At 41.2% G+C, this 20,524-nt stretch overlaps 1 protein-coding gene across 2 annotated transcripts in view; it reads left to right on the top strand.

Annotated features, from left to right (window-relative positions):
• RARG (retinoic acid receptor gamma) overlaps window positions 1–20,524 on the top strand; it is a 153,588-nt gene that overhangs the window by 100,976 nt on the left and 32,088 nt on the right. The window contains exon 1 of one of the 2 annotated variants that reach the window (XM_087710565.1): window positions 1,091–1,583. The exons of the other annotated variant lie outside the window; for it this stretch is intronic. Within the exon in view, the coding sequence (XP_087566691.1) occupies window positions 1,433–1,583 (151 nt within the window). The 5' untranslated portion in view covers window positions 1,091–1,432. Of the gene's footprint in view, window positions 1–1,090; window positions 1,584–20,524 lie in introns of those variants that run through there. 2 annotated transcript variants of the gene reach the window in all.

Raw genomic sequence — 20,524 nt, 5'->3', positions numbered from 1 at the left:
CATGTGTGAAAAATGGTAATAAGTCACTTTTTTTCAGTGCCGTTGTAACTTCAAATCTAGTGAGTCGAGTGAGTGAGTCAAGGACTACCTGTACCATCTAGTCCCAATTTTGAGTTGCTGATGGGTTACCTTGTATTTATTCTATATGGACTTTAGTGGAGTTTCCTATATTAATTCTCTGCTCATAACTTTTGCCAAACTTCTTAGGCGGATTATAAAGGAAAGGTACCTATTTTCCCTCTCACCTTTCAGGGCAGGCTGGTGTCTTCTATTCAGCCATTCTCCCTCTGTGAATACAGAAGTGTGAGCCCTTTTTCAGCCCTTTTACATTTTCCTGGCAGAGGCAGGCTTAGAAAAAGCAGCTATTTGTAGCAGGGTGACAACTTCCCTGGGATCAACTTTCAAAGTTACTCAACCTTCATCATGGGGACAGGCAGCACCTTCCAGGCACAATGGAAATAGGGAGCTAATTTGGGAGGTCAGGCCAGGTTGTATCATGCCTCACTTAATCCTCAGATCTCTACCTTATCCTCAAATCGGTTTGTTTTATAGGTTTACTGAACTCCAGACTAATGATAGGGCCATCTCCTTTCGGATTATAAAAATGCGGTGTTCCCTCTGTGGTCGATCTGTCAGCCTGGCCTCCCAAAATGCACGCGTGTTTACTCAGCCCCCAATTCCGCCGAACTCTCTTCCGCGTAAATACGCGTATCAACTCTGGTACGTTTGCAAAACTTCGCAATCCTCTTCTGCTTGCTGCATTCTGAGTGCCATCGTGGGTGCGGCTTGGGAAAGAGAAGCGGCAACAGAAAGGAGGAAAAACAAAATAAACCAAACCAAACCCACACTCACACGGCCAACAACAGCCCTGCCTACGTGTGCGCGCGCGTTTGCCTATTGTTCCTTGTTGCGCGCTTGCCAAATCACTGTTTGGGCGCGTTTCCTAGGTCCTGCTCGGCGTGTTATGCCCCCGTATGTGACTGTTGTGTGTAGTCAGATTTTGTGCATCCGTCCCACAGGGTCCAGCCCCTTTCGCTCCCAAGCCACACCCACCAATTGGGGAGTCCTTAGCCGCTTTCGCGGCAAGGTAACAGCTTCTTCAGCGAGCAAGCTGGAGCGATCGGAAAGGCTGGACTTCTCAGCTCCCAACTTCACGCGGGACGTGTATTACACGCGGGACGCCGAGAAAGTGGCGTGTGAGCGCGAACGGGCTCGTTTGATAGCAGCCCGTGTTATTCCTCCTCTTCCCCCCTCCCGCCGCCTCTCCGGGAGGGAGGCGAACATTTCCTTTTCTTCTTGGATCACCAGCACAAGCTCACTATTAGTAGCATCATCATCATCATCGTCATCATCACCACCGTCCATATTTTCGCCACCCTATCCTCCTTCTCCCTCGCCTATTTCCATTGGAAGCGGATTCCGGAGGGGAAAGATGTACGACTGCATGGAGGCATTCGCCGTCACGCCGCGGCAGCTCTACGATGTTACTAACCGGAGCGCTTGCATGCTGCGGAAATCGAGCATCAGTCAGTTTGCCTTGGGCTTGGATCCCTTCGGGTGGCCCCAACCGGCCAGTCTACAATGTAGGTGGATTGTCGCCGATCGGCATTAATGCTGGTCGTATATGTGGGGGAGTGGGGGGGGGAGGGTATGGATCGAGGCGATGGGTTCGTTTTCCGAAGAGGGTCGATGCGGGTGGGGTTGTAAATGTAGAGCGGGCATAGAATAAATTTCTCGTGGGCCTTGAGCACGAGTGGATCTGAGGGGCATCCTGCTAGGGGGCGCTGTTTGCTGCGTAGGCGGAATTGCGTGGTAGATTCGAACCTAATTTTCCAACTTTTTTGGTTTCCTGCTTTGGAATTCCAGAGTTGCAAAAGAGGGGATACTGGCATCGGGGAAGGGGGATAATACGAGGAACCAAGCCATTCCCTCGCTGCCCCCCCCCCCTCGGTCTTTTGATGGGAAGAGGACATGCGTGATTGTCTCTTGGGAACATTTGCAGCCGCCGCCTTTCTTCGCTTCTGATCTCGGGAGAGAGTTCACTTTCTCGGGAACTGGGGAATACCTCCAGTTTGTGGCTCTTTGTCATGACTTGGAAGCTCATTATGAACACCAGATGAGGAGGAAACTTTGAAGTTCCTTTTCAGTCTCTCTCTCTTTCTCTCTTTTTTATAAAGGGCCTGAGTATGCGCGTGTGTGTACAGAAAGTATAGGAGAATGAATATCTGAGAGAGGCTATGTTTAATTTGAAAGTTGGAGAGGAACAGGAGGTGATGCTCATCCTTTAAAAGCCAGACAGCTGTGGACTGATTTTAACTTTCGTCCCCTCCTTTTTTTGGGGGTGGGGGGGGGTGGGGAGTTGTGATAAAATGCGCGCGCCAAGAATCTTGAAATTCGCCTTCCATTCCACCAGATCAGATGCAACCAGATCCCAAAGCGGGGCAGACCAGTCAGGGGGGTGGGGGCAGGGGGAGGCGGATTAGACGAAGCGGTGCCTTTATTTTCAGACGCTCCGGAGAATCTGGAAGTGGAGGCGGCTGTGTCGGAGAGATCTGTCAAACACCCAAGGGTGTCCCCAGCGGATCCTCCTGCGCTCCCTTTTTCCTCTTTGAGCAGCTGCCAAATCGCTTCCCTCCTTGCCCCCCCCCCTTCTCTCTTTTCTTGGCACCCATCGCGGGTGTTTACAACATGGAAAAGCAAAAGTCTTAGATGTATATTTATACACACAACACACACACGCCCAGCGGGTGCAGGCTCGCAGCCGCGTCGCAGGGGAATACCTGGGGATGGAGTTTTTGAGTGTTGAGTTCCTTCTTTCCCTCCCTCCCTCCCTCCCCCGCCGCCCGATGGGAGTTCGCGCTCGCTCCCTCTTAGCTCGCTTTCAAAGCGGTTTCATTTGGAGCGGCCCCACCCCGCCCGGGCTGCCTGAGCGCTGGCTGGGAAATGTGGCGCTTTAACTCTTTCGCTGGCTTGCTGCAAATCAAAACGCTTCTTGGGAGAATCTCGGCTTTAGCCCGGAGCGTTGGAGGAGCAAGACTATGCTTCCCCTAAGACGAGAGGGGAAATAGTAGTTGGACAAATTGCCTACGAAAATCGTGGATCCCCTCCCCCACATCACTGGAGGCGTCTCAGGAGAGACTGGACAGCTGTCTATCAAAAAAGTATAGCAATAGCACTTAGACTTAATATACTGCTTTACAGCCCTCTAAGCGGTTTTCAGAGTCAGCATATTGCTCCCAACAATCTGGGTCCTCATTTTACCCACCTCAGAAGGATGGAAGGATGAGTCAACCTTGAGCCTGGTGAGATTTGAACTGCAGGCAGACAGCAGAAGTAGCCTGCACTTCACTCTAGCCACTGAACCACCGAGGCTAATGCGAGAATGGGGTTGGACTAGATGATTTCAAAGGCCCCTTCCAACTCTGTTACAACTGTTGCTGTTACTGACAAGGCAGGGAAACCGCAATTTCATTAGTGTAGAAAGGTTTGAGTGGGAGAAAGGCTTGTCTGAGATCATTTGAAAATGCATACCAATAATAATTCGGTTCCACCACAAATGCGCGCACAACAAAAGCGCGCCTGACTAAACCGCGATGTCTAAAGCGCGGTGACAAAACTGCGCGACGGATGAGCGACTAATTAGCCCTAAAGCGCACCGACAAAAGCGCGCCGACAGAAGCGCGCTGTAAAGTAACCCTAACCCTAACCCTAAACCTAAACCTAACCCTAAACCTAAATGTAAATCTTACCTTAAAGTAAATCGCGCTTCTGTCGGCGCGCTTTTGACATCGTGGTTTTAGCGCCGCGGTGTTGTCGGCGCGCTTATGACGTTTGCGCTTTTGTCGGGTCATGTAATAATTCACCTTTTCCTCTTCCTTTTCCAACTAACCAGACTTCAGTAATAGGGAGTGCCTCTGGGCATGAGCAGGGTAGATTTATATTTTTTATAGCTTTACATTTCATGGCCATACTTTTGGGCTAAACTTTAATTTGGGGTAAACTTTAATTGGGGTGCCTCCTTATAAATTACAATGCTTTCCTTCTGGTGGCGTGTAAGAACTAGTATATGGTATTTAGATACTATCTCTCCAAGCTGTTGCCCTCCAGGTAAACTAGGACTACAACTCCCCTAATCCTTAGCCTTTAGCCATGGATTGTCTGCTTTGTTCCAATACATCAAGAGGACAATAAATTGAGGAAAGCTGATTTATGGCTTATGCCTACAATTCATACCACTTTTCAGAGCATAAAACAGAGTGGGTTTCTTTCCCCAAGGACTCATAATTCCTCTTCAGTGTGAAAGAGTGCACATGAACTAACAATAGCGGTAAGATGGTGATGCAAATACAATGTAGAAAAAAAAAATTTCCTAATAGTTTCAGGTCAGCTGGAACTGTATGACACAATAATGCCTCCGATGATGACTCCCGCAGCAGCTACAAGTACATATGCATCAGAGTATTGTGATGTCACCAACATTGTCTTTGCTAACCAGCATTGTGACATGGACATTTTTTTTCTTTAGACTTTGCTGCAAGACTGAAAGCAGTGCACCTCTGCCTCAGCTCTTATGTTTTCGTGAACACATTTCTAGTACGATGTTTCCATCTGCCTTTTATTTATTTTGATTGATCAGGTTTACAAAATTTTGGCATTTTGTTTTGCAGTGAAGTGGGAATTCAGGGAGTAATCAGGATAAAGTTGTAGCTGCTTTAATGAACATCAGCAATCACAAATGAACTTATCATAAGTGCAGTATATATGCTTACAAATAAGCGATGCCCTTGGACAGAATATCTATTATAAATTGAAGAGTGTTGATTACATAGGTCCCTTCTGGGTTGATGATGTGCTACAATTTATGTATGAATGGTAAAGCAGCTGAATAAATTCAAATATACAACAAGGGCTAGTAACTTCACTGAACTTTATAAGATCATTTTGCTTGAAACATTAGAACTTGATTGCTGAAAATCAGGTCAAATAAACGGCTTCAGAGGATCTGGGGGGATGGTGACTAATCTCTGAGGATAGTACCATGGGTATGATTGTATATAGATTTAGATGGGCCATCCAGAAATCCCAGAGCTGCTAACTAAGGAAATTTACATCAAAAAATTCCAGCAAGTGACAGTGACAAAACATAGAAAACCATATAGATGTTTTACATAATCACCAGGGGTTAGCTTGACTTGAGGGAAATAACACAAGGCCTCAAGAGATTAGAGCCCCAGTCAACCCTGGCTGATCCTGAAAAACTAAGCAGAGTTGGATCTAGATAATATTTGGTTGGGAGACCACCGGGAAATCTGACTAGAATGAAAAAAAATATTTCTGAAGAAATCCCCAGCAAATGGTTTTATGGTTTTATGGTTTTATTATTTATAGGATATGAATTCATATTCATTTTAATAAAACTACAAAGGTTTTGCAACCTGTGCATGTGCCCATGTTGTCTGCCTGAGGGAATCTTCATTAGAATCAACCCTTGTAATTGAGCCCCTATCATTTCGGCAGGTGGTGAGTTGCTTTGAAGGCATCTTTATCCAATTCAGGAAGTCTTCCTTCTTGTTCTCTCCCTTTACCTAACAAGAGAGCCCGTCCTCTGTGGACCTTTGGGTATTTCTGAGGGAACATATATTTCCAAGTGTGGGACATACTCGGCAGCATCAGGAATGCCATTGCTAAGACAAATGGCTTATATAGCACCCCAGCTGCAAACATTTTACGGCTGGTTATAAATGGCTTGTTTGAAGCTCCACCAAGAAGAGGGTAGGAATTTCCTCAATTTCAGTAATTTAGTCTTTTAAAGCCCTCCACCGACCCCTCCTTCTCAAACTGAGCTAGCTGGCATTTGTGGAGGAGCAGAAGCAGGGACTCTGAGTTGGAGGGAGCAGATGGCCCCTGCCTGGGTTGATGCTGGACACAGTCTGAGGCTAAAAGTGCTGAGCAGCTGCCATTCATGCCCGTGGAGACTATTGAGTAGCCTGACTTGTTTCATTTTCCTGTCTCCTTATGGGTGGATCAGTGGCAAGATAAGATAGTGGCACCAGATAACTACCCCAAGCTGCATATTCAGGACTGCAGAGATACTCTGTGAATACAGGATACTGCTCTAGTACTGCCTATTTTTGATCTTTGGCATGTTTTAGTCCAGAAGAAGAGTAAATTACTTTATCTCTCTGAAAGCATGTTCAGCATCCATTATAGAGTGCAAGTGCCTGTGCAAATATCTTTTGAGAGGGATCCTACCCAGATTAATACTTACTAGTTATTAATAATAATTAATAGTTGAAACAAACGGTTTCAACTTCTCCCCCCAGGATGCAGCTACAGAGCACTGCATGCCAAATCAACTAGACACAAAGACAGTTCTTTTCTTTTCCTGGTGCCATCACTCTGCTGAACACTTAATTTCCACAGTTCTGTCATGTCTTAAGTATATTATCCATGTAGTATGACTATATATTACTTTTATCACTCTCATCTGCTTCCCTAACTCTAATGGTGTTGTTGTTGTGATTATTATCCTTTGTTATTATGTACACTGAGAGCTTCTGCACTGGAAACAAATTCCTTGTGTGTCTAATCATACGTGGCCAATAAAATCTCTTCTCTTCTCTTCCATTCTCTTCTCTTCTCTTCATTTCTCTTCTCCTATCCTATCCTATCTTATCCTATCCTTTGCCTGTGCTTTGCCCTGCAGATTAGAGCCCAGTAAGATATGAAACCATTTCTTAATGTTATCTAATTTCTTAATTCAGAATCAAACATGCGGGTTGATTTGTTGCTGTTCTTCGCAATGTATAGGCCTTACATATACTGTATAAACAGCACTCTGAAAGCAGCAGAAGTTACATTTTTAGCATTGGCTATGTATGTGAATATATTTTTGAACAATAGCTTAGGGGTTTTTAAAATCATAACTAATGATATCTTGCCTATAATATGGTATAAACTCATAGCTACATACCAAATGGTAATCTGAAACACATGTCGAAAAGGAAACCTATCAGCTTAAAAGTAAAAGAATAGAGATTTAAAATCTTAACTCTAGCAACTGAAATCAGTTTAGGTCCACCTTCAAGATTTCATATTATAGCAGAACTGATGTCACATACAGCAGCAAATATGATAGCAAATATTATATAAAATGAGATCCCTTTGAAGGAGCAAGGCAAACGGAGAATCGTGATTGCCTTTGATGCTATGTCTTGTTGCAGCATCCTAGGGTTGTTTGTATATTTTATGTATTGAGAGAAATTTTGAAAATAAGAATAAATTTCTTATTTTTTTTATTTTAAAAGTGTTTTAGCAATAGAACCAATCTTCAGCAATCTAGTTTTCATAAATGAGGGGGAAAAATAAAAATGGAAAAATAGAATATTTTAAAGCCACAATGTACTGAAGGAAGGTCGTTGGAAGGTTCAACTCTAGATGGTGGGGCTAATTTCTGTTTCCTAGCCGAGGGAGCCAGCGCTGAAGACTTTTCTGTCATCATGTGGCCAGCATGACTATACACTGAGCTGCACCAAATGCTGTTATCTTCCCATCAAAGTGGTACCTATTTATCTACTCACATTTGCATGTTTTAGAACTGCTAGCTGAGCAGGAGTTGGGGCAGGTAACGGGAGCTCACCCCGTCCCACAATACTTAGTCCTCAAACTGCCAACCCTCTGGTCAACAAGCACAGCATCTTAACTGCTAAGCCAAAGTATACAGGTTGCTCATTGATGGTGTAAGCCCATCTCATCAAACATCTAGTTATCTGGCAGATAAACCTGTCTCTTTAGATCTATTTTACAAGGCCTTTAGATGTGCGCTACCATTTACCTATTCTGACTAAAATGATTGAAAAAATGGTTCAGATCTTTTTTGCCAGTTATGTGGCAGCACTGAGCTGACTTGACTTTCTTAAAAAGCTAACTTGGGAGACCATCAAGAACACTTAGGCAACTAAGGTATTTTTTTAAAAAAAATCTGGAATGTGGTGGTAAAATGCTTCTCTATTGTTGTTTGGGAAAAAGCACCCGCATGGACATACTGCCTGGACACCAGAATTGGGTTAAACTCTTTAATCTGCGATTCACTAACTTTGTGATACCATGATAGAATTCTTTATTGGCCAAATGTGATTGGACACACAAGGAATTTGTCTTTGGTGTATATGCTCTCAGTGTACATAAGGAGAATAAAATACATTCATCAAGAATAAAAAGATACAAAACTTAAAATAGTCAAGGTTACTAATAAGGTATCAAATTGTATTAGGAAACATAAAAACAATATAAATTGAAAGATACAAGCAACATGGTTATAGTAGTAAGTTGGAAGAGATAGATACTAGTAAGGAAGAGAAGAATAATAGTAATACAGTCTTACTAAATTATTTGACAGTGTTGGTGGAAATTAGTTGTTGAGTTGAGTAATTGCATTCGGAAATGATGCATGAATTTATGAGACACTTCCGCTATGAACAGAATTAATGATTTAGCCATTTTCTTTTAAAAATTAAATTTGAATCTGTGATCATGCATCTCAGACTTTGTAGCACTGCAGCCTGACACCGAGATTTGTGCAGGCAAAATAAGGAGCAAAGGCGAGAATAGGTTTTGACAACCTTCCTCCCCTGAAAAGCTGATCAGGTTTCTTAGACAAATCACTAACCAGCCGAGGTGGCGCAATGGTTAGAGTGCAGCACTGCAGGCCACTTCAGCTGACTGTTATCTGCAGTTCAGCGGTTCTAATCTCACCGGCTCAAGGTTGACTCAGCCTTCCATCCTTCCGAGGTGGGTGAAATGAGGACCCAGACTGTGGGGGCGATATGCTGACTCTGTAAACCGCTTAGAGAGGGCTGAAAGCCCTATGAAGCGGTATAAAAGTCTAACTGCTATTGCTAAGGTGCTTATGATCCTCAGGCCTTCCAATCCCACTATTTGGGAACCTCTGGTTTAATTTTTTGAATTTTTTTAAAAACTGGGTTTGTACACCTTCCTGCAATTATTATATTTCTTTATATAGAGTTGGGAAACTGAATGGAGAAATGGGAATCGTATCTTTTTTTTTTTTAAATGTGTGGATCTGTGCACTTCAGATAATGTATCTTGGAATCACCTTTGGGTAGAGATGGGAAAATTTGGCCTCCATAAGTGGAATAATCCAGAGAGTTTCTCATCCTTGTTTCTTTTGGGAATTGCTGAACATCTCCTGCTCCTCCTTCCGAAGAATACTTATATTTTGAGGACAACAAATAGCTATGCATGATTGGCTTTCATACTGTTTTGTTTCTCTAATTGGTTGTTATAGGATAGGAGGGATAAAATACCATATCAGGCAGGGCTGTGCTTTTAAAAATAAATCTCAAGCTATAGTTTATTGGCAATATTGTCCTGCTATCCATCTGTAAAATTATTTTTACAGACATATCAAATTAATGATATCCACACAATTATAGTAATATCAAATCAGATATTCAAAAACTATAAACAGAAAAAAACAATTAAAAGTCAGCAGTGGGTCTCCCCAAAACAAAATAAGTCTAAAAATTGGTTTGAATACTACAGCCTACAATCAGCTATCCAGACCATTCAAGATCAAACCAAAATTTGCTTATATCAAAACACATACATAGAAAGCCTGGGGAAATTCTAACTAGCATAGCAAAATTACACTCAAACCAGAGAGTTTCAGCGTTTGAGTTTGAAGACTCAGTGTATAATTTTGTTGATTTGAAGTAAGAGTCTCTTCAAGTACACCCTTGAAGAAGGGACTAATCATGGTTGGAGAACTCGAAGTCACAACTGAAATTGTTGCAGCTTTTTCTGAAACGATACCGCCTCTGGAGATGTCAAATCTTCCAGGGGCCCACATTCTCTGGACCCTACTGGTCAGTGTCTATTTTCAGATGTATTTCCTTCCTAGTCCATTAAGGCATTTGTTGATCCCTATGTCCCATGGGGGATGCTGAATAGTTTATAAACACACAGAGATAGATAAAGCGGGCAGAGAGTTCTCTTCTTTTCTTTGCTGTTCCTGCCTGGTTCCTCCAGGCTGCTGATGGTGTGTACAGAAGCTATTTGGAGAGGATTAAGTTTAGGCTAAAATGTGGTACTGTCCAGGAAATAACAGGCCTGATAAGAGCTTGGCCTGACAACAGCTTGAAGGAGGCTCATGTAAGCTGGAGTGTGGTTTCTGATACTTCTGATAAACAAGGCCTTCTCTCTTCCCCATTCAGCTGGGCGGGCTGGAACTGGGAGTTTGAGTGACAGTGTTATAGATGAGGAATTCTGGTGGAGCATGAATGAGTGTGGAGGGAAAGGAATTCATGGTGCAATCTAGCGGTTCAGGACTTTGAAATGAAGGGGGTTAAATAAATGGGGGCGGGGGGGAGAACAATAAGATACTGGCAGCAATTTTTTATAATACAGATTTTCCAGATGAAGACTCGCCCTGTGCCTGTCTTGCTAAGAGAATTAATTAAAACTCTTTGCTCTGTAATTCTTACTACTACTGCGGTAGTAAGATTCAGGCATGGGGTTCTTTAAGTGGACTTCCATCAAGTAATATATGTGGTGGAGAGGCCTACATTCCTCCTATTTCAGTTGTTTCACTGGGCCAGATTACTAAAGCTGAGTGATCTGGACTGTCAGCCTAACTGTTTACTAATGTAGTGGTGGGAGGATTTTTTCCCTGATTTTTCTGTGTGGAGTTTCAATATGTGTTTCTCTTTCTTCCTTTACTTATGGGCCCCAAAGCCTACTGCCAGCACACAGGAGTATAGAGCATTCATTGATTTTGGAGTCCGCAGTTGTTCAAGGCCTTGAGTGAGAATACAACTTGGTAGTCTAAGACAGGTTTTATAATCCTTGGAGAGAGAACTTCAAGCAGGGGGCTTGAAAGTGAGTCAAAATTGTTGAGCCTAACTCTGCTATTCTTTTCTGTGGCAACCATAGACAAGCTAATTTTGTGGGCTGTGTGGTTTCCAGTTTGGATGAGTTAAAAAATTTGTATAGTTGCTCATCTCACCAAATGGGCAACATATATTTTATGTACGTGTGTGTATATGTATGTGTATATATGTATGTGTTGCATTTGTGCTGATAAATAAATAAAGAGAGATTAGTATAGATCTATTTAGCTCTCATCAGCTAGCCATACGCTTACTGGGATTTGAACCTGGGCTGTTTTTACATGTTAGGCAGTTGTATTAGCCTCTAAGCCACAATTTCTCCTCCCTTATAGTTCCTGAACTGAAAGATAGATTAGTTGATATTAGTAAGATCACTAGCCTCAACAGGTATTAAAGCACCTTTTCTAATTCTTCTCCAAACATTATGCACTTCAAATCCAGTTACCCTTGCTCATCAGTCATACTAGCTAAGTGCCAATGACATGACTGGTTGAATATCATTTTGCTAGGAAACAGAGTTGACTCTTTTCAGACTTCCCATTAAACCATTCCCTTTTTTTGTTTTGTTTTGGATTAATGTGTTATGTGAACCAACCCAGTAGAGTTTACTTATGAGGCAGAAAAGTGGAATGTAAATTGACGTTATCTTCATAATTTTTGCAATAGCAGCAGCAAAATAAACTGCAACTATCATCACAGTTTGTAAACCATGGATTATGGCATTGCATATAGTGTAAGCTATACAGTAAACAATCATTAATACATGGTGTATTTGTGGAATCAGTCATGTATGAATCCTGTCTGGAATGGACAATGAAATGAAAATATTTTTTTCATGGATTCTAGAAGAATCTCACGATACCTTTTCTGTTCTTCTTAGCAGTCTTATACATTATCTTGGTACCTGGTTTGCCATTTTCAATGGATAACACAAAGTATTTAGAAACCAATTCCCCAAATTCAGGGTCCATGACTGCATCCATGCAAGTCTTCATTAATGGACTTTACCAGAAATTCACAGAATGTTTCATATTTATAACTCTCCTGGTATCTTTCTACCACTTCTTGACCAAAACAGCCAAACTCTATTAAGAACATGACAAGAACATGGCCTTTTGATCAGTAATGCTGCAATCTTTTCAATTGGGAGCAATTTAGCAACCCCAGTTTCAGTCTGTTTCCAGTGGGATGCCATCTACAATATTTATTTATTTTTTACTACCAGTCAACTGCAAGTGGAATTGCCATTGATTTTCTATTTTGTCCTGGAAAGTTCATCCTTTATTTATTTTCATTTTGTTGTGTTCCCTCCAGACTAAAGTGAAAACTTTGCACTGGGGGTGAGAAGAGCAACAGTCTGCTAAGCAGGCATTTGAAAAAAAATATGTATTTTAAAACCACATGTATTTAGCTAGCTGTTTGTCAACTTAAACATGATTGGCTATTACTACCCATGAAATATAAAGAAACAAAATACAGATTTGGAATGTTAAAAGTAACATCACCAGAAAAGCTTTTCTTTTTCCTTATTTAATTTTGAACAGTAAGATTCAAGTATCACAGCAGTATAACAATGATGTGCTTGCATAATATGTTAAAAAGTATTTTTTTTAAAAAGTAGATAATTACAAGGTCAAGGAAATTGTGCTATTTAAAATCCCAAAATGAAGAATTATACAATAATGTCCATTACAGTGCTTTAGATTTATAGCTATTGAGCTGTGCATTAAATTCATTGTTCAATATGTAACTACCCTTGCCAGCCCCTCCTCAAGACAGAAGATGAGAGGATGCTATGAGTATCTACACCAGAGGAAGTTAGATAATCCCTCCCCCTGCAACAAACAAATCAATTGCCTCCTAATATTGAGAGCACTGTTTGTCAGGGGAAGATAGCATCCGCAGTACTAGGTTTGGTAAATTATTTGTGGCAACTTAAATTGTTGCAGCATGCATGTTTACAGGTTAGCAAGTAAAAATATTATAAAGCTGGTATGTATTTTAGCAGGGGGACTGAGGTAGGTTGGTGTACAGACCAAATGTAATAAGATCAGAAGTAAATAAAAAAGGAGTGCATTGTTGTGATGTTTAAACAGAAATACAACTAACATATCCAATAGAAATGGCATCCATGAGCATGAAAGTTGATTTTACCATGGCCTTCCACCACCCAGTATTCGTCAGATGTGGTGAATTACAGCTTTCATCCTTCTCAAATAGCACTGCCATTTCTTGTGGTTCCAGACATCTGGAGGGCACCAGATTAAAGAAAATTAACTTACCAGTTGTTGTTGCAACCTGGCAGCATGTAAATAAGATGCTCTCCAATCCAGATCTTTGCCCATCTACCTTGGTATGGAGGGTTCTGACCAATGACTGTTGTCCAGGATTTCAAAACAGGTATTTTCCCCAATCGTATTTGGAAATGCTGAGAGCCTGTGACTTAGGGGTTCAAAAGGTAATGTGTAAAAGAAGGCTTTAATTTCCAGTGATTTCAGCCAGGAATGTCCATATGCAAAGATAATACATACAACTGTGCTTTTACTTCTGCCCTAACTCCTTTTTCAGGTTTTACTGCTATAGTCTATAGCTGCCTTCTTGCTATTTTTAAACTATTTTAATGTGCTTTATATGTGTTGACATTAGTTTTAATTGGATGCCCATGTTTATTATTGTGTACCTACCTTATGTGAAAAGTCCATTTACCAATGCTTTAAATAAATCATCAGACCAGAATGCCTAGTAAATTTTTGTACTAGTAAATCTTGTTAAACTTGTATCCAGATCCTAGACCTGTATGAGAATAGCATTAGTCTATCTATCGGGGCCTCTCCCTCGGCAAACAGTATGTCAAATAAGATGGTTTAAGAATCCAAACCCGGTTTGCAAGGAAACACAGAGAGTAACTCTGTGCAGAGTAAGGGAGTTTGCATGTTTTAATGAATCCCAGAAGGAGTGACTCAACTGTAGCTTCTATCCAGCGAAAGCTATTTTGGGGTAAAGAGATTTTTTTTTTGTTTGTTTCTCTCTGACTTGGACTGAATGAGTACATTGTGCAGAAAAACATTTGCGGTTTGAAAAAGAAATTGCAGTGGTACAGAATCCTCCTCTAACATCTTTCAGCCCAAGACATAGTAACTTAACATGTATTCTCAATCTACATAGTACTGAATGAAACTGCTATGCTCAATGACTGTATACCCGAGTCTCATATCTGGAGGACAAAATAATTAGAAGTTTCTTTGTGGTCCTGCTCCCTTGCTGGCTTCCTACAAAAATCTAGGCAGCTTATTTGGAATCAATTTTGCACTGGGGAATTGTAGATAAATAATAAAATCCAGCCTTTGCTGTACAGTGTTATAGCACAGTGTTTTCCAACCTTTTTTGTGCAAAGGCACACTTTTTTCATGAAAAAAATCACGAGGCACACCTCCATTAGAAAATGTTAAAAAAAATTAACTCTGTGCCTATATTCAATATAGGCGGGTGTTTTTCCCACGGCACACCTTACACTATGTCACGGCACACTAGTGTGCCGCGGCACAGTGGTTGAAAAACACTGTTATAGCACACATATTGCATGGTGTATCAGTTCATAGTTGTTTTCTAATATCGTCAATAAAACTGCATCAGACTATGGTGTAATAAGAACAAAATCCATGAAGAAAATAAATCAGATTTTCATATGGCAATTTCTTATATTTTGAAATCTCTCAAATCTCAAAGCAGATAATCCAGCTGATATTTTTCAGTTCATGTTCCATCTATATACTGTATCTTATACTGTATAATTGTTATGTTTTGGGTTTTTAATATCTGGTGATGTGTGTGTGTGTGTATATATATATATATATATATATGTGTATGTGAGTCATTGAGTCAGTCTTGAATTCTGACAATTGCCTGGTCAAGTTCTTCAGTTTTCTTGGCAAGATTTTAGAAATGGTTCACCACTTAAATGTTTCCCAGTGTTGAGAGAGAGTGTCCGACCCAAAGTCACTCAACTGGCTTTGTGCTTAAGACAAAACTAGAACTCCCAGTTTCTAGCCTGGTCTCTTAACCACTACATCAAGCTGGGTCAATATGCAATAATGCACCCTTGGAAAAAGCTGAGGCATGTGTGGTGAATGGAAATAAACTACTGAAATATCTATTAATTTCCATATCACGCATGCCCACATATGCAAGTGTAGTGTGCACCTTATACATTTAAAATGAATCTGGATTCCTTATCTGTCAAACGAGTTCTCAAACTGTACAATATAAGGTGAAAAAAAACCCAACTCCTGACTATTCCACTTCTGGATGTGAATATAGAAGAGGATAATGTTTATGGATGCACACATTCCTACTTAAAAAAAAAAAATCAAACAAGCCTATGAAATAAAAGCCACATCGCAGTTGAAAAGCTACGCTAAACTTTTTTTGCCTGATGGATGCTCTAATTAACTGCCTGAAGCGAGGTAATTTGTCAATCTCCACAGGGAGGATTTCAAAAAGATGGTTGTCCCATGCAGTCTGACACGAGAGGTGAAATTTGGCCACCCTCCTTCAGAGAATAAAAGCAAAAAAAAAAAAGAAATTAATTCAGCAACTCTTTGAGGTTCTGATACACCTAATGCCTTCTGTTGGCTACTGAAATATTAAAAATTCTACAATGTCTGATAACCACAAACAAGTAGGCTGCCACTTAGCATTTGTTGTCTTTCACTGTTAACCAAGGGCCAGCAGGAGAGAAGAATCCTGTGGGGCTGCCAGCCATATTTCATACTGCCTGTCCTGTTTCAGTGAAGGTGCGGTGGCCTCCTGCCCCCTGGGAACGTGCCTGGGTTTGTTCCTTCTGTTGGAGCATCAGATCACTGTCAGTGCAAGGGAATTTATGGCCTGCCCGGCTCTTCCCCTCTACCCAAGGAGGCGGGAGAGCCCCCGTCCTGCTGGGGAATTTATTTCCTGCCCTCTGCTTCCACCTGTTGCAGAACATGCTCTTGATCTCATTTAATGATGCCTCAGAAGCCTAACGGCCTGCCTTCTTCTAGCAGCCCTAGGAGGAACGTTGGGTGGCCTTGGCATTCGTCCTTTAGCTATGGAGTGATCATTTCATGGTGTGTGGTTCTGGGCAGCAAGCTGGGAGCTGTCTAATGAGAAAGGGGAGGTCAGGGAAAAAAGAGCTTGCCAGGCTCAAAGAAATTAGCAGTCTGTCCCAGACTGACTGGATTGAGGGGGGGATTTTCTTCCTCCCCAATGGAAGGGGGAGCTCTCCAGTTGGTTTTCCCAGCCTGTGGGAAATTTGGGCAAAGAAAGGGACAGAGATGGAACATGGGCGCCCTTTTCATCACATACAAAATGGCCAGATTCAAATAAAGCATGATAAATGCCATTGCTCCTCCTCATGCCTTCTATGTTAACAGTTTATTGCACCAAACAGCAAAGAGTTAGGAACTCTCTGTCTCTGTCTCTCTCTCTCTCTCTCACACACACACACACACAACACATAGCAATTGAACTCCACCAGGGAAATTGTTATGTCTGCGGAATTATTTCTGGTACTTTGTAAAGTCCCACATCCTTGATTATTTTATTTCATTGTTACAGTTTATCCTCTTTCTTTAGAAAACACAAAGCCGCTAACATGGAGCTCCTTGTGATTTCCCATCTGTGTCCTCATCTGGACTTCATTTCTGTGTTTGCAGGCCAATATTCTGTTTCTTTCTTAGCCAATCTTTCATAACACAAGTGAGGAACTCTTCCACTTCTATTGTCTGAAGGAACGTGAAGGAGCAGCCTCACTGAAACTGGCAGACCCATATTGGATAAAGGCCTGCTGAGGACTTTTTGCAGAATGGGGAGTGGGGGGGGCAGGATGTAAATGAGCTTATGAAGAAAAATAGGTCACGAATCAAAGCATAAAAGTATTGTTATAAGTGTGGATTTAAATAGTTGTCGTATATTAGACAATCTTAAGTGCAGGCAAAGGATCCCATAGGATTATAATTTGTGTGTGTGTGAGAGAGAGAAAGAGAGGGGGGGGGAGAGAAAATATTTGGGTCGGCTCATGCCAGCTGTTTTTTTTCCTGCAAGCGGCTAATGTGCTTTTTTGTTCTGTGAAGTTTTCTTATTTAGGGGTCTTGACGGAATTTTGTGCTGGGGGCACTAGTCCGTAATTAAAAGATGTTAATGTTTTCTGAATGGCTGGGACCAATGCTTCAAAGAACATGGTTCCAGCAAGTGTGTTGACAGGAAATGATAGGGTGGTATGCCTCACCATAATCAGATCTATTCACAAATAAGCCCTTCACTTTGTCTTATAGGACTCTTGACTGCAGTTCTTATTTCTGAGTAATTTTTGATTATGGGTTCCAGGGCTACAAATGCTCAACAAGCAGTATAGAGAGTATGATAGCAGAGGAATATATTGTGCTGGATACCTTGCTCACTTGCCTCATAGGCATCGCTTGCTAGATTGCATGCTCAGAGGGGAGAATTGGTTATTTAGTGCTGTTTACACTAGGTAAAATGAAAAGAAGCAAAGTTTTTAATGCAGTTTCTTCTCCCCTTACGCAGTTTGGCTTGAAATCAACCCCAGAAGCAGATTTGATCAGATTCAATTGGTTTCCATTCTGAGGTGGTGTTCAGCAGGTTCTGACCAGTTCTGGAGAACCAGTAGCGTAAATTTTGAGTAGTTTGCAGTTATTAAAATTAGTAACACAGTTATTAAGTGAATCGGTTTCCCCCCATTGACTTTGCTTGTCGGAAGTTTGTAAAACGTGATCACGCGACCCTGGGACACAGCAACTGTCATAAATGTGAGTTGGTTGTCAAGCATCCGAATGTAAATCACCTCACCATGGTCATAAGTGTGAAAAAGTCATAAGTCTTTTTTTTTCAGTACCGTTGTAACTGAACGGTTGAACTGTTGTAAATGAATCATGTGGTCATTAAGCGAATTTGGCTTCCCCCTATTGACTTTGCTTTTTGGAAGCTCCCTGGGAAGGTCACATGAATGGTGATCACATGACCCTGGGACAATGCAACTGTCACAAATGCATGCCAGTTGCCAAGTACCAAAATTTTGATCAGGTGACCTTGGAGATGCTGTAATGGTCATAAGCATGAAAACTAGTCCTAAGTAACTTTTTTCAGTGCTGTCATCGCTTCAAATAGTCACTAAACGAATGGTAGTAACTGTAAGTTGAGGACTGCCTGTATACAGAGATTGCCATTTTAATAAAAATATATGTAGATGACAGTTCCTTCATTTTCCCATTTGTCTTCGTTAAAAAAGAAAAAGAAAAACATAGAATCTCAACTTATTGGGGGTTCATCATTGTGAATAGGACTCAATAATCTTGACCAATATTTCTTCCATATAGACTTTTTATTATTTTAAAGATCTGCTTTGCTCACATAAGGAGAGATCAACAGCACGGAAAATCTCACTTTGACAATACAGAATATCTTCATTTTCAGGTTGCCCCAATATTTAACAATTCATCTGATCCCTAAAGGCCAATCCATCTAGTGATATCATTTATCTTCTTGAAGCAGAGATCTTCGTTTTCTTCTAAAAGCAGAATGGGGACAATAAAGCAGAGTATCGACCCTATATCTCTTAGGCGTTTTATTGACATTGTGAGCACAAAAACTCCAGAAAAGTATTACTTTTTTTGCCTAATCTTAACAGCATTATTTTATTCCTGTATTGTAGATCTATCCATCTTATGTTATTCCTTTGTACCGTACATGTTTGTGTACTGGTACACCTACTTTACCTATTTTATATTCTCTTTAGTGATATTATAAAAAGAACCTTTGATGTCTTAGTTTAAAGAACTTGAGGAGTTAGGACTGCAGATTATCCTGAGTGATGACAGAGAAAGCCTACCGGGTATGTGTGTGATCTTGCATTCCTTCTCTCTTATTCATCTTTTTAAAAAAATTCTCACCCCTTTTCCACATACATCCTTGTCTTCTTGGGCTGCTTACAGGTAAATAAAGGCTTCCACTGTGATCTAATCACCTGGCTGGGCCCCCTTTTGTCTACCTATATCTTCTCTGGCCCTGGGGAGTCAGTCATGCTCTGCTGGAGCCAAGGGAAAAACCTCCCTTACCTCTGTTGTCTTATCTCAAAGAAGAGGATAATGCAGAGGGTTAAAATCCAAGAGCTTTTAATTGTCCTTTCTTCTGTGATGCTGATGAGAGAACTCCATGGTGAGACTGGGATTTCCAGTTGGGAGAGAGTAGAAGGGCTAAGCAGGAATTCAGCAGAGGGAAAACCTACCCTCTTCTGCCAGAAGGGGGTTTTGGAGAGAAGAGGGATAATGTTTGAATAAAAATCCAAACTGGGAGAATAACTAGAGAGAATCCTAACTGATATCTAAACAACCGAGCAGTGCCATTTCTGAAAGCACCTTGAAAGCATATCTGAATTTGCTGGGGCTCCCATATGTCAGGCTTCGATGCCTTTTTATGACACCAGCCCTTTTTAAATGCCTAGTAGCCTGAGTTCCAGGTATTTAGAGTACTTTGCAGGCTGCAAAACTACCTGAACATCCAAGTTAACTGAGCTCTTAACGCTAATCTTCATAGAGGAAGCAAGTGTTTGCTTTTCAGCCCAGGAAAGATATTGTTAATGCCAGGAGTTCACTGGCTAGCTGATCGAGACAGACGTCCCCTATTGCCCCCTTCTTTGTCTTTTAAAGTTTTGATTTTTGTCCTTAGACAGGGGGTCCAATCTGTTTGGTTTAATTACATTTTTGCTGGCAGTTCTTCAAATCTTAACCTCTTTTTGTTTGTTCCATACTAACATAGCGGCATCTATGAATGCAGATATTTCTTAGGTGGTCCTATCTCTTGATCTATATCTGTCTTTCTGTCCCACATTTAATCAATTCTTTTTTTAAAAAAAACCTCCCCAGCTCTCTTATTCTGTTAGTTTTGTTCTGTTATCGTTCTGGTTTAGATTCAATTCAGTATGTATGCCGATACAATCTTGGGAAGAAATATTATATTTAAGGATATCAGTGTAATCCTGAATTATGTTCCTAAAACATACAATTTTTCATCACAGGACGTTTTGGCTAGGATAAGTGAGCATTTGAAAAGAAGAGGACTAGTTTGTAGCTTTTTTTTAATTGACGAAGGTACCAGAGAGATTCTTAAAATCTGAAAATGGTGGGTAACTGCCACTTAATTGTTTGTTTGCAAAAAGGCCAATCTGTTCAGAAGCAAAAAAAAGTTAAGTTGGGATTGATAGATTCCTGGAAGGTTGGAGTGAGTAGCAAGGAACATCCTACAAGTTTGCCTTCTGGTGTTGTGTGACTTGCCATGCCCATCATGCCAACTAGAGAACAGGGAGCCATTTTGTGTGAAGGGCCTTGGCATGCTCTCAAAACCCCACATACACGCAATGATTGAGTACCCCTTGCCAAACATAAAAGCCCTTTGTGTCTTATAGAAAATTACTCCTGAGTATGGAAGTGGAAGGGTGGGGGGACCAGCATACAATAAATGTACGTAGTCTATTGCTGAGGTAGATTCTTTTCCTGCCCCCTTCATTCTTATCACCCTTTCCACTCTTACTGCATTACTTGCTATGAACTAGATGAAAGCCAGAG

This window comes from Thamnophis sirtalis, unplaced genomic scaffold (genome assembly GCF_051295495.1).
Source record: "Thamnophis sirtalis isolate CommonGarterSnake01/CBP01778 unplaced genomic scaffold, rThaSir2_p1.2 scaffold_3, whole genome shotgun sequence".
Lineage (NCBI taxonomy): Eukaryota > Metazoa > Chordata > Lepidosauria > Squamata > Natricidae > Thamnophis > Thamnophis sirtalis.
The sequence above is the reverse complement of the archived record's forward strand: the minus strand, read 5'-3'. Positions and strand labels throughout refer to the sequence as shown.